Raw genomic sequence first — 14,361 nt, forward strand, 5'->3', positions numbered from 1 at the left:
CAGTAAAGAGGCACGGCCCTCTGGCAGTGGGGAGCCAGGAGAACAGGAGTCCCAGGAAGGAGAACAATCCTGTGTCATTCTGCTGAGTTATTTCTCTTGAGCAAACGGGGTTGAGACCAGGACTGAATTTGCCTCTTTCTTTCAAAACAGTTTTATTCCTTGTTTAGTGTGTGCCACAGACCTCTTCCCCTCTCCTAAATACCCCGCAGACACTTCCCATGTGAACGTGACGTGCATCTCTTTGACTTGCAGTTTGGGACCATGTCCCGTGTCCTTGTGGCAAAGAGACGACTCCCCCTTTTTGTCCCTCCTGTTTTACAGCCAGGGCTGCTCGTGGGGGTGCCGGGCATGGTCCAAGGGCTGCAGCAGGCACACCAGTTACACGGCAGGTGAGGTGCAGGTGGGCTGGCCTCGAGCTGTGCACCCCGGGCCCCAGGGTCCCCCCAGGGCAGCTGGAGCACACAGCCCTTGCTCTCAGCCACCAGCCAAAACCATTAGCCAAGGGGCAGTTGGAGGCTTGTGTTGAAAAGTGTGTTCTATTTTGGTACTGCATACAACAAAAGAGAGAATTCAGCTTGCTCAGGTTTTCTGCAAAGTGATATTTTGGCTACTGAGATGGACAGTAACTGTTCTCTTAGAAATGGGTGCAGAACGTTTTCACTCAGGTCCATGTATTTTCCTTCCCTCCTTAGCTGGACCCTGAGAAGTGTGGTTCCACCTGGTGCCCTGTTGGGACGGGGAGGGAGGGACCCAAATGACCTGCTCAGGGCTGGAGCCTGGCTTGAGATTTCGCTCCAGAGATGCCCTTTCCTCTGGCTCTGCCCTGACATTTCTCTCTGTTGCACATTGTGGAACACTGAGATGATCCTCCTGAAAAAAACACAACCCAATGAAAGTTCAGTGCTCCCTTTGGCCACCACTGGCCACGCAGCCTGGTCTTTCAGGAGCCCCCTGACCACAGAGCTGAGCCCTGTGCCCTCCCCACCACCCTGCCCTGCCACACCTCTCTGAGGCACGTTTCTCTTTGTCTTTCCCTTGGGCAGACTCCCGTGGTCTGAGCTGCTGGGCCTCGCCGCCAGCGTCGCCCAGGATGGGTTTAATGTCACACACGATTTGGGTGAGTGCCTGGTGGGGGGACAAGGCTGGCTGCTCAGCTGTGAGGAGCACGTCAGGCACCGGGCTCGGGGGCCAGGCGGCGAGTGGGTGGTTGTTCCTGGGAAAGGAAGGCTCTTTGGACCTGCAGGTGGGTGCTGTTGGGAGCTGAGCAACGCCTGAGCCATGGCATGCAAGGGGAGGGCTTGGTGGCACCAAACTGGAGCCCTCTCCTGGGGCTGGTCAGGGACAGGGCAGAGCAGCCCACGTGCCACAGCCACCCAGGAGCAGCCAGGGAGGGGCAGGGGGTTTCTTTGGCCTTCCTGCCCAGCTCTAAGGGGTGCATGAGCCACCCTCCCTCTAGTTTTGGAACGGGGCAAGAGGCAGCAGCGAGTCCCCAGCACCCCATCAGAGGCCAGGTCCCCGGCGTGTTTCTGCTCTGGGGCTTTTCAGGACGTCCTTCCCCTTCTTGCCCTCAGCCCAAGCCGTGAGTGAGCTGAAGGACCTGAACTACTCTGACAAGTTTCGGGAGACCTTCCTGCCAGGGGACCAGCCCTTGCTGCCCGGGGTGTTCGTCAGGCGCCCGGACCTGGCGGCCGTCCTGGAGCTGCTGGGGGCCGAGGGGGCCTCAGCCTTCTACTCTGGAAACCTGACCCAGGAGATCATCTCTGAGGTGAGCCACGCCTGGCTGAATTAGGACAGTCTTACAGAAAGACCAAGGCTACAGCAGACCCACTATCACCTGAAAGAATTAAAAATAGGGTGGGAATTGTATGCTAAAGGTTTCTAGTGACCTGCTACACCCAGGTTCCTTCTCTGCTGAATCCATACAGATCTTTTATCCTGGCAGTGTTCAAATGCTTCATCACCTTTAACACACTCGTGCTTGCCAGCCAGGGGAGAAGGGCTGAGCAGCAGTGCCTGTCCCCACCTCAGGGGCAGGCAGAACATCTGCAGAGCACCCAGGAGGTGGGTGAGCTGCTGGAGGTGGGCTGCAGAGCCTTTCACTGGTGGTGAACAGGCAGCCAGGCCACCAAGGCCACAAGAGCAGAGATTTTCAGGGTATCCTGAGTGACCCAGCCCTTGGCTCGGGGATCTCGATGGTGTTTGCCTGACAGGGTGGTGTGTGCTCACCTGGGGCAGCCCAAGGAACACGGGAAGCCTTGGCCCAGCCTTCTGAGGTGTGCTGCTCTGCTCTCCTACACAGGTCCGTAACCATGGGGGGGTCTTGGTGGAGGAAGATTTCCACAACTACAGTGTCACCGTGGAGGATCCCATCCAGACCATCTATCGAGGTACACACCTGACCCATGCCTGTGCAGCTCCAGCTGAAGCTCTGCTTCTCCTGCCAAGAGGTGGCAACACTATTGAACTGGAGTGGGGGCTGCACTGAGGTGTCTGCAGAAAAGTCCTCTGGGGGTGTCCTGCTGCTGTCAGCCAACAGATTGCCCCTCAAATCTGGAATGGTTTCCCCGTTCTCAAGGCTGCTAGCTCATGGGAAAGCATGTGACCAAAGCAGCTTCATTCCTCTCTTCTTCCCTTCACAGGTCACCTTGTTTTCAGTCCCCCCCCTCCACATGCAGGTCCTGCACTGATCACAGCACTGAACATCCTCGAGGGCTTTAACATCACAAGTCAAGTACCCAGGGGGAACTTCCTGCACTGGATGGCAGAGGTAAGAGGAAGTTCAGCAGTTGGCTGAGTTGCTTGTGCTGCTGGAGAAGAAGCTATTTATTCCTTGGCTGTACAGAACGTTTGTAGGCAGTTCCTGGAGGAGAGGGTGCAGATGGACAGCTAAGGTTTAGCCTGGGCTGTGTCGCTGCCTCGGGTGGGTGCAGGTGCTGGAGCCTCCTGCTCAGCTCAGCTGCTTCTTGCTCAGGCAGAACTTTTTCAGAAAAGCAAAGTGCAGCTTTTGCCCCTTTCTTGTGTGTGACCATCTCCTCAGTGGCCCCTCAGCAGCTGCGGGTGGTCCCCTTGGTTCCCTCCCCCCTGTGCCCCCCTGGCCCTGGCAGAGCCCTGCTTGGGCAGACTTGGCGCCGTGGTGCCAGCAACACCCTGCACGAGGTGCTGGGGAGGGAACTGGCCCCACACTCCGTGCTGCTAACAGATCATAACATCCCAGCCCCCCTCATGAGCTCAGAGGTCCAGATCCTGACTTTTCCAGTATTTAGGGCTGTCACCCCTACCAAAACATTGCAGCTTCCCAGGAGCTCAAGCAAGTGCTCCCTTTCCTGCTCTGAAGGCAGAGTTGTGCTCTTAGATGCTCAACATCCCAAAACACACAGCTGGGCTTTATGTGGTGGGATTTTGAGCGAGGATGTTGCCACATCCTTGTAGCAGACAGGACAGTGAGTGCTTGGGAGTTGCTGTCCCTCAGCAGAAGCCCAGCAGCTGGAGGTGTTGCACACTGCTAGGCCTGTGCAGAGGTGGAGGAGGTGGACTCACCTCAGGTATTTTTGAGTTCTCTTCAAGAAGCTTTGGATCAATCTATTTGCTCTGCATTTGTGCTAGGCCAGGAGGTTCACCCATTGGTTGTCCTGCCCCAGCTGAGGGATAGTAACCTCCAGGTAAAGGGCAGTCACTTCAGAAGATGTGTAACCCCAGTTATTTGGCATTGCATGACTGAAGACGTGGCTGAGATGCTGTGCTAGGTCAGCACCAGCTGGCCCAGCACTTTCTGGTGCTGTGACTCCTGTGCACGTTTCTCCTGTGGCTGTCCTCTGGCTATGCCCTGTAAAACCAGGGCTGGATAAACTGCCTCTTGAAACTGCATCTTCCCATTGTTAATGGGCTGGCTTAGGCAGGGTTCTGCATGCATGAGAGACCAGATCCCTTCCTCCCTTAGCCCAGCATTCCCCTAGCTGTGCTGTTTGAAACTGCACCTTCCCATTGTTAATGGACTGGCTTAGGCAGGGTTCTGCATGCACGAGAGACCAGATCCCTTCCTCCTTTAGCCCAGCATTCCCCTAGCTGTGCTGGGACTGACACTCTTTGTTCCAGTGCTTTGGGTGACTTTGGGCTGGGGAGGTGGGTAGGAGCTGCTGAGCAGTGGCTCATTTCTGCCTGGCAGTGGTGCTGTGCTGCTGGAGCTGCCACAGAGGCAGGGCAAGCCCAGGACACACTCTCCCACTGGGATTCGCTGCTCCCTGCCCTTGTGGTGACCACACAGGAATGGAAATGGGAAGTAAGTGGCATCCTGGTGACCCTGTGTGCCAGCTGGCAGTGCAGCTGAGCAGCTGGGCAGCTCCTGCCAGGCTCTCTGCAGCTGGTGCAAAGGGGCTGGGCACACTCAGCTGCCCAGCACACAGCTTGCCTTGCCAGCCAGGGGCACGTGGGCAGCCCCTCACTGCAGGGACCAGGCTCGTGGGCATTTCCCTTCGTAGGCTTTAGCCAAAGTGCCAGCAGACAGATACCTGTTCCTGTTCAGAGTATCAGAAGTTTTATTTCCAGGGCCACCAAAATGTTTGTTTTCCCTTCTTTGTTTTCCTTGCTTCCTTGGCTTTTTTTTTCTCTTCAATTTAGACATTAAAAATAGCCCTGAGCCTAGCTGGCAACCTGGGAGACCCCTCTGAGGATGTGTCTGTCACTCACACCGTGGAGGACATGCTGAGGTAGGGCTGAGGCTGACAGGCACGGTGACAGTTGCAAGCTTATGGTTTGGCTGTCATTCCTAGATTTTCTCTGCATTCTCAGTGCAGTGCACAGGGAAACCTGAGGGTTTCCTACCTCTGTTTTACTGAGGAAAGGTCAGTCCTGGGGTGTCCTCCGAGGGCTCACTCTTCCACAAGGATCAGAGCTGATACCGCAGAGCTCTGGGGATAGGTTGTGGGATGTCCTTGCACAGAGGTTTGCTGGAGACAGATTGATCTTGTGGGTTCCTCCCACTGTCTCACCCCTCTAAATATTCCTCCTCAGCAGGTCAGATGAATGACCATCCATGTGGTCATGACCACACGTGCAGTTTCTGGCTCTGCCTTCCCCACCATGGAGCTTGGAGCCTTTGCAGTACACCCAGACATGTGGGAGAGGCCAGGCCTGGGGCTTCAGCCCAGCCTCCCACCTCAGAGCCAGGTCCAGCCACAGCTGGTGGCCAGAGCTGGACCTGACTTGCTTTCCTCCTGGAGGGCTGGCACTCAGCTGGGTGGTGCCAGCCCTTGCCCACCGGGGGTGGGTGCCACTGCAGAGGAAGCCTGGGAGGCCCATGGCATTGCCATGTGCAGACTGAGCCAGCTTGTCCCCTTCCACTGGGTGAACCAGAGGGGCTCCCTGTCCTCTGTGCCAGCCCTCTCAGGGGCACGCTGCCAGTGGCTGTGTGGATGTGCCCCCACAGAGGGACCAAGAGACGTTCAGCTCCCAAGGCTCATGGCTTTTTCCTCTCCTTCCTTCACTGCTGAAGTAAATCAGAAGCCAACTCCCTGCGCCAGCTGATTAACGACTCCCAGTCCTTCTCATCTGATCTCCACACCCCACACCTCTCCGTGGGCAGTGGTCCTGCTGCCAGCCAGGTCCTTGTCATGGGGCCCGACGACTTCATCGTCGCTGTCATCAGGTAAAGGACTCACCTCTGCCCTCTGTGACACACTCACAGGGTGGAAGCTGGGAGCAGAGAGCAGGGTCAGTGGGACAGGGTGGAACCAGACCTGGGGCAGCTGGGCTGCTCTGCCCCAGCTAGTCCTGCAGCAGGGTGGAGGTGTGTGAGCAGATGCTGCTGTGCCTTGGGCAGTCCTGCAGCCTCCTCACAGTGCAGTGTGTCTGGACTGGCCTGAATCTGCTCCCTGGACAAGGCGTGGGGGCCAGATTTGAGATGGGGGCATGGAGACACATCCATCACCTCGAGGGGAATCCTTAAGCACAGGGAGGGACAGAGCTGCTCTCACCCACATGGTTCCTGCTCCTAAGTACATGGAGACTTTCACTCCTCACATCTAGCCAGCCCTAAAGAACCACCAAAGACTCTTTTCAAGCCAACCTGGGGCAGAAATTCTGAACCCTGAAAGCCTCGAGGTGTACAAAAATCTCTGGAAGGATTTTGATGAGATCCCTTTTTGTTTCTTTTCAGTTCTTTGAATCGTCCCTTTGGCAGTGGAATAATAACACCCTCTGGAGTCCTCCTGAACAGCCAGATGTTGGACTTCTTCTGGCAAAATAAAACAATGAACCACTCCGTTCCCAGGCCGGTAATGAATGACATCACAAATCCTTGCTTTGAGCTGTCTATACCAGTGTTTTTTTCAATTTTATTCTTGTCTTCATTATCACTGGGGCTTTGAGCAACCTGCTCTAGTGGGAGGTGTCCCTGCCCATGGCAGGGGGCTTGGAACTAGATGATCTTTCATGTCCTTCCCAACCCAACCCATTCTCTGATGCTAGTGCAGTTTTTTGAAGTGATGCTGCCCATTTCAGTTACTGCTTTCCCTGCACTCCAGATGCACTGTAAAGCAAACGTCCTGTCCTGTGCACTTGAGTTAAAGACTTTATGAATTGCTGCTCTGCAGGTCTAACATTAACAGATAGCAGAAAAGAAGTCTTCAGGTCTTGGAAAGAAACAATTAGAGATGAGTACTGGTGGCTTCCAGTGCTGCCTTGTTGTTTCTTCTTGGCATGTATTGTAAAGCCATCCCACTTGGCTGGGTTGGTACTTTAGAAGTGGGTGAACAGCTCCATGTGCCCTGTGTAGAAGAGAGCTGTGGTGTGAGACAGGATGGAGCCTGTTGGCATCAGAGAGCATGACCCCAGCAGTGAGGGTGTCAGCCCTGAACCACACGAGTGCAGTTGCTGGCTGAAGCACAGAGAGTAAGAGGGTCACCTGCTCCACCCGAGCACCAGCAAAGCTTGTTGAAGTTTTTTGGTGTCTCTTTTCTTCAACTGCAGCAGAATCTCATTCAGCCTCGGAAGCGGCCCCTGTCCTTCCTGCTGCCCACCATTGTGAGACCCTCTGAGGGGCTGTGTGGGACCTACCTGTGCCTGGGAGCCAACAATGGGGACAGAGCCCTTAGCAGCATCGTGCAGGTCAGTGCTGTGCCCGGGCACCTGCCCTCAGTGGGGTCCCCTCCTGCACTACAGGCTTCTCCTCCCCAGTGTCCCAGGCTGTGTTGAAACTGGTGGCCCCAGGATTAATAGTTCAGTCTTTAATGTCACCAGTTCCAGGCTGGTATTTGTTTTTTCAAATACCTAAGAGCCACAGGTTTACTTCTCTTGCACCTTTGCTAGTGCCACCACTCATAATTGTAGAGAAAAGGATCCTGGCAAAATCCATAATGGTTTTGTGTCATTCTCATACCTGTTCAAAGCTCATCTTAAGGATCATTAACAAAGAAAAAGGGGCATTTTATATCCAGATAACTGCAGGAGACTGGCAGCTCTTCAGCCCTGTAGCTCCTTTCCCTATGAAAAGCTCCTTTTGGTGCACTCCCCACTGAATTCCTCCCTGCTCAGCACTCGCTATAAATTGGGCAGCTCCTCCTAATTTCTGGTTTGTAATGAGGTAAAGCACTTGCCAATAGCCTGATTGCATGTGACTGTTAAAAAGAAAGGCCCAGCAAGAATGGCTCCTGTCTCCCTGACCTTTTGGGAGGCTTTGTTCAGAGCCAAACCAGAGCCAACCATTGCTTCCTAGTGCTTTGTCTGGAGCAGTCACGTGCTGAGCTTTTGGCTGTAACAAACACATTTAGAAATTACCTCATGCTCCAGACAAACAACTCTCCCAGTTTAGCAGGAGCTGTGGACAAATAGCCCACGCAGCCTTGAAGAGGTGCTGCCTTTCCAGCACCACCACACAGGCTGTGTTTTGGGGGTCTCCTCATGTGCAGACCCCTGTGGTGGCTCATGCAGTCTGGTCAATGGTTCAAAATCTTTGCTTGCTGCATCTGTGGATGCTTCATCCACCAGTCAGGAGGATGCTCAGGAAGCTGGCTTCTCCTGTTCTCCCTACTATTTTTTTCATTATTGAGGATCTTTTCTTCTCGTGCAGGTTTTGGTAAATGTTTTAACATTTAACAAGAATCTGAGTGAAAGTTTGTCACTTGGTCGACTTCACCCACAGCTTCAGTCCAACGTCGTGGAGATTGACAGTGAGTATGGACACTGGGTGTGGGGCAGCCTTCAAATCTACCAGTCTAGTGTGCTTAGAAAAGGAGCAGGGTTTGCTCCCTCCCTCTGTCCCAGCTCACCTCCTGGATAGCAGCCTTGTCTCTATAAAGCTTTTGGCCATCTGATGCCGTTGAGGATATCCAAATAAACAGGATTGCAACCACAGCTTCACCCAGCCAGGTCCTGAATGCCAGCAGAGCTTCCTACACTGTATTTCCACTGCCATCAATGATAATCTTTCACTTTCCACACTGTGTCCCTTGGCTCCACCAGCTGTGGGGAGGACAGGGCCTGTGGCCAGGCTCGTAGCTTGGTGGTGCTGGAAGTGCAGCATCAATGTGGGCATCTGGAGACTGCACTGCCAGCTCTTGTCCTTGTTCTTACAAGTCTTGTCTGTTCAGTGCTTTTCACAAAGCCTGACACCTTACCAGTGTGAGCATCAGTGAAATTTGGTTCTCATTTCACACAAAAGAGCCAGAGGTTCTTGCAAGGAGAACCTAAAAATGTCGAGTGTGACCTGCAGACTTGGAAACTAGAATGTAATTAAAGCCAAAACTTCAGAAATGTCCTAATTTGTGGGTTTGGACATTTGGCATCAACAAGAGCTGTGTTCAGACACATCTGCAGTGTATCAGCTTCAGCAGCTGGAGTTCCTGTGTGCCTGCTCAGTCTGTCCAGCTGCACCCCCAGCTCGGTATCCTCAGGCACTCCTGGTCACACAGGAATTACAAAACATCAAAAGAAAGCTGAACAGCAAACAAGGTTGGTGGCTGGAGGATTAAGAAGCAGGTGAAGGGGATGCTGCAAGGCTTATCACAAAGTTTGTCATTTGGCAGCTTGTTTTACTATCATTTGTTTTCAGCTGCCTCACGCCTTATTTGGAGTAATACTGTTAGTGCTGTTATTGGTAGCTGAGCTCTTCAGAGCAGGGCCTGCCTCGAGTTCTGTGACAAGAAGAACTGCCATAGGTTCCAGCAATGTGTTTTCCAAAGAGGAGGATCTTCCACAACGACCTCCTGGCTTCTGTCACTTCCCCAGTGCCCGGGGCAGTGCCCAGCTCTGAGCAGCCTGCCTCGCCCTGGCTGGGGCTCCTCCTGAAGAGGCTGCTGGCTGTTTCCTCACCCTGCAGGCCCCAGCAGGGCTAGAACAGAGCTTTGCATCCAAGCCAACGTTGGTTTCAGTTACAAACTCCTCTTTTACCTCCCTACAGGCGAGTTTCCTGAAGAAGATATTGAATTTCTTGTAGCCAGGGGCCATCAAGTGGATAAAGTCAAAGTGGTCTCCCTAGTTCACGGGGCCAGAAGAACCAACAGTTTCATCATTGGCCTGAAGGACCCCAGGAGTGTGGATGCAGCTGGCACCACAATATTGTAGCACCTCCCAGGCGAGGTGCTGACCAAGTGAGGCTCAGATGGATCAGCCCAAGTGATGGAGCACATGTTCTGAAATGGCCCCTTCTGCCCCCCGGGGTGGGAGCCCCACGTCCTCACCACTGAGCAGACTCCTGCATTCCCCACCCCGGAGGTGTCAGCAGCACCAACAGACAGCTCTTGGGTTTGTTGGTTTATTTTTCATTATTTGAACTGCAGCAGCTCAGTCCTTGTTACAGGAGTGCAGGGAGCACAACTTCTTCTGGCAGAGTCGTGCTAATAATTTCAGTCTTTCCAAAAGCCCATTCCTAGCCAGAATCTTAAACTTTAGTTAGGAGGAACATCCATGAATGAAAACCAGCTGCTGCTGCTGCTGTCATCTGCATCTCCCTGTCTTCCCCAGGTTCGTTCTTTGCCTCATGCAAGCCACTAAATACAGCCTGACAGGGTGTTTGTAGGTGCCTGTGGCTGGAATATTGGGGAGTCCTTTAGCTCTCCTGGGACCCAGCTGCTCTTTACCAGCGTGCAGCCTCCTGTGTTGGTTCCTCTTCTCACATTGCTACGTAACCTTGAATTTCAGGAGTAAATATTTTGACTCAAGTTGCTGCCCAGACTCACTGGCAGTCTGATTTTGTAACTGCAGCAATGGTTTTCAACTTCTAACGACTTGTGGACCCCCCCAATAGTTTTCTTACAGAGGTTCAGATTCCTCCATGGTGAACTTAAGCTTAGTGGGAGCAGGCTTAATTTTCTTAGGTACCTTTTGGATGTATCTTAGCAGTACTCCACAAACTTGTAAAAACCCACAGACCGTGGACTGGAAACCAGGTGAGGAGTGCTCAGGTGGGTGCAGGGCTTTCCTTACACTGCCTTCTCTCAGTCTGCTCTGACAGCCTGAAGCATGTAACCCCTACAGAGAGACTGGGAATTTCTGCTTACCGATTCATATCTGTACTTCAGCTCCATGTCTGATGCTAGTGGCTCTAGTGGAAGGGCTGGGGGTGAGGGAAAAGGTACGAAACAAATCAGATGCTACTGAGATAATTTTCTGTCTGCAGCATGTAGTGCAATAGGAATAGTTCTGCATTTCTTGCCTGAAACAGTGAAGAAATAGTACCACACCTGACAGCTGCACCATTTCATTCAACCTGCATTTGCACTCTTCTTTTTACTGGCATGTTAGACAGACACATGGCACTATAAAATTCTGGAATTTGATCAATTTCTGCAGACTAGAATTTGATGATTTCCTTCATGGTGCAGATGCATCTATGGCCACTGTACATATTATATACGTGTGTCTGCGTGTGGTTGTCTTGGTCTTTCATTTGGTGATGATACCAGTCACCCCCAACCTTCCTCCTGAGGGGCCACGTAACCCCTGTCTGCCCATAAAGCACCCCCTAACTCGTGGCCATTTGACTCTGGAGGTTGTTTTGGGATGGCCAGGGAGCCACAGCAGAATCGTTCTGCCAGCTGAGGATCTCAGAGCATCTGACGTGGAGCCCTGCACGTTGTGCTGAGGAAATTGAGATGTCTCCGTGCTCCACTGAAGTGCAGCCACCCATGAGAAGAGCACAGCAGCTCCCTAGCAGATGGGAACATCCATGGTATTTTCTGTTACAAATGTGTCTGTGGCTTCAGCTGAGAGATGGGGAAGTACAAGGTTGTCTTTGGGAAGTTGTCTTCTGTGCCACCACACTGCCTGCAGGGCCAGAAGAGACTTTCTTCACCACAGGGATGTCAAATCTATTTCTTTTTCTGTCATCCAGCATTAGAGTTGGTCACTGCCTGAAGCTGGAGCCTTTACAAAACTCTCTGTGTCCTGGAGCAGATCTCCTCAGGTTTCATGGGCAGGGCAGGATGAGGTTTGTGATTTGAGTCTCACTGGTGGAGGTTTGGGGGTTTCTGGTACGGTTCAGTAGCAATCTGTCCCTCGGGCACAGAGATTTACTGGGCACAGCCACAAAATAAGTGGTCCAACCATTGTCACTTCAGTGCTTTGCATGGAACATCACAGAACACTTGGAAACATAAAATTCCTCCTTAGTAACCGAATCCACCAACTCACTTTTGGTGCTGGAAGCTCTGCATTCATTTGGGAGTTAAAGACTCTGGTCTTGATTCAGAAGGGCACTTATCCCAAGGTACAATTTCACAACAGTTATTCAGAATCTCAGAATAAAGCATGTTCCTAAGTCCTCTGCTGGATCATGGATTATGTTGCAGAAAGGAGAAAATTTTAAATATGTCTAAGAAAAGTAAAGGTATTTTGATTATTCCCCATTTTTTCTGCTTAAGAGCAGCAGCAGTGCAGCACAGATGTATTTGGTACAGAAACCTTTACCCTGCTTACTGGCCCAGTGCCTCTGGTGTGAGTCCATCTCTTGTGAGGTCTGATGAATTTAACGTGAGGTACCAAGGAGCACTTGATGTTTCCATCTGTGTGGGTGAGGCAGACGTTGGGAAATAAAGGGCCACGTTCTGGAGGGGTGTGCAGAGTAACCAGGTTGGTTCAGCCTGGCTAGTGCAGACTGTTGATGCCCAGGGGTTTTTCCAGGGGTGCAGCTGGCGGGAGGCTCTGCTGCCAAGGGCTAGTTCTGTTTGTCACTGTTCCTCCCAGAGGCTCGAGGCCGTTGGTGAGCACGGAGGACAAGCAGTGCTCTGCCAGGCTGGGGAGATGCTGCTTGGGGGTCACAGATCCCTGCCTGCTAGAGCCAAAGGTGGGGCAGGAGCTGGCACCACCTCCTGCAGCGTGGGGGGTGAGGGTGCCCTGGCTCTGCCCTGTGGTTCCTTCCTGGATGCTGCTGGAGGCTCGGGGTGTTCAGAGCACGGGGGTGCCTGGGGTGCTGTGTGAGCCCTGCCAAGGAGCAGCCCTGGGCACACAGGAGTTTCTGCTCCAGCAGCATGCCCCACTCTGGGCCTCGGGGAACTGGGCACTGCCAGGGGCTGGTGAGGCCCAGAGCAGGTCCTGCTGCCACAGCTGGTCTCCAGAGATACCAACCCATGTGCTGCAGCTCTGCCAGCATCTCTCAGAGGGGTCTGCTGGGCTTCCCTCAGCTGGGGCAGCAAGTCCACAAGCGCCTGTTCAGCATCAGCCAGGGACCAGTTGCCAGGGGGAAGATGGACCCTCCAGGTGGCTGCTGGACCATCTCAGGGCTGCCTTCCACCCACTGCACAACTGAACAGGCTTCCACGGGCTGAGCCCAGACACTCACTTGGAGAGAAAGGGAAGCTGGGCCTCGGTGAACGCCATGAGGTGGAACCCACATCTCTCATGGACACAGCAAAAGCACAGATCTCTAGAAAAAATCTCAAGCTGGTCACGAGTCTATCTACTTCTTCTGTATAATATTGTCCCTTTGAAAATGCTGTTGTAGGAAAATGCATGTAGAGGTAACCACAGTGTTGATTGTAGTGACCTCAGATGGATTTCTCTGTTCTGTTTGTGACAGTGAAGTGGCTGCAGCCTCTGTCTGTGCTGGGGCAGCTCTCCTTCCCTCAGCTCAGCTACCGCTGTGCGGCGTTCGTCTTGCAGCAGAGCTTCAGATCCAAACCAAAACGTGGGGGTCTCACCCACAAACAGTGGGACACTGGCCCCAGCACCTCTCCTGTCTCGGGTATGGTGAACAGAGGCTGGGGAGGTCTCAGAACACCTCAGCTGGGCAGCGTGGGGCCCGGCTGCGCAGTGACCTGAGCTGGAGAGCTGCCCAGGGGGCACGTCGTGCCCGTGTGTGCGGGCGGCAGGACACCAGCGTGGCAGCACTTTGTGTCCTGAACCTGCTCCTGGAGTCCTGTCCCATGCCAGTGCCTCCCCGGTGCCTCCCCGGTGCTGCCCCTGCCCCGTGCAGGGGGCCCAGGGGCCGTGGGCCCTTTGCTGCCTGCGGGATGCAGGGCAGGAGACCAGAACCCGCTGGGCTCCTCAGGCGGCTCCTCGGCCGTGTCCTGTCACCCCAGGGTCCCTTCAGCTCTGCTTCCCTCCCCCGTGGCAGAGCTGTTCTGAGACAACGGGGGTTCATTTGGGTCGTGCAGAGCTTGTGCCAGCTGTGGTCTCTCCCAGCAGCGAGCAGAAGCCCAGGGAGAGGCCACAGAGGCTGCGTGAGGCGGTGCTGAGCGGCGGTACCCCCAGGCTGCTGACCGAGGAGGGGCCTCGCTGCAGACCCCACGTGGGTTAAGCACAGCAAAGGTCCACGTGGGACCCCTCGAGCCCAGACCGGGGAGCCAGAGCACTTAGATGGCTTGAGCAGATCCCAGTGAGGCAATATTGTGCTTTCCCCAAACTCGGGGTTTGAAAAACAGCATTCGACTTGTTTGTTGTGATCGACAAGATGTGCCCAGTACTGAGGTAAGATAATATACACAAAACCAACAAAAAAAACCCAAACAACGGAAGGACAATCTTGCAAGGCAAGCACAGCAGCATGGGTGGGAAACGGGGAGTTCTTGGAAGAGCAGGAGAAATGCAGGAGCCTTTTGGGAAAGACAGGGCTGGAGGAGGACGGTAAATGCAGCCAGGATAAGAAGCATCTGCTGAAGTGGAGGGAAGAGCGAAGGCAAGTGGGGAAGAAAGGCAGTTCCCAGGTGCCGAGGAAGTGCCGAGGAAGTGCTGAGGAAGTGCTGAGGAAGTGCTGAGGAAGTCCTCTCTGCGCTTCCTCCGTTTCCAGCAGGTCTCCAAAGCCAGGAGCAGGGTCAGGCAAAGCCCGGGAACACCCCGGCAGACAGTCGGCTGTAACAAACATCCCCCGGTGCCACCGTCTCCTCCTCCGCCACCTCGGAGGGTCTCCTGGGGCCCGGGGAGGGGCTTTTCGCC

General features: G+C 53.8%; 1 protein-coding gene across 1 annotated transcript; it reads left to right on the forward strand.

The window, feature by feature from the left end:
- Positions 1–321: 321 nt before the first annotated feature.
- GGT7 (gamma-glutamyltransferase 7) lies at positions 322–9,555 on the forward strand (the record flags this gene model as incomplete). Its single annotated transcript, XM_008937778.1, has 11 exons — positions 322–389; positions 1,044–1,117; positions 1,572–1,765; positions 2,300–2,387; positions 2,640–2,767; positions 4,615–4,703; positions 5,489–5,641; positions 6,152–6,269; positions 6,964–7,101; positions 8,063–8,162; positions 9,392–9,555. Coding segments are annotated over 11 exons (1,314 nt in total), but the record flags the coding sequence as incomplete, so codon positions are not given.
- Positions 9,556–14,361: the final 4,806 nt, after the last annotated feature.

The sequence above is a fragment of the Merops nubicus genome, unplaced genomic scaffold (assembly GCF_000691845.1).
Source record: "Merops nubicus isolate BGI_N331 unplaced genomic scaffold, ASM69184v1 scaffold5303, whole genome shotgun sequence".
NCBI lineage: Eukaryota > Metazoa > Chordata > Aves > Coraciiformes > Meropidae > Merops > Merops nubicus.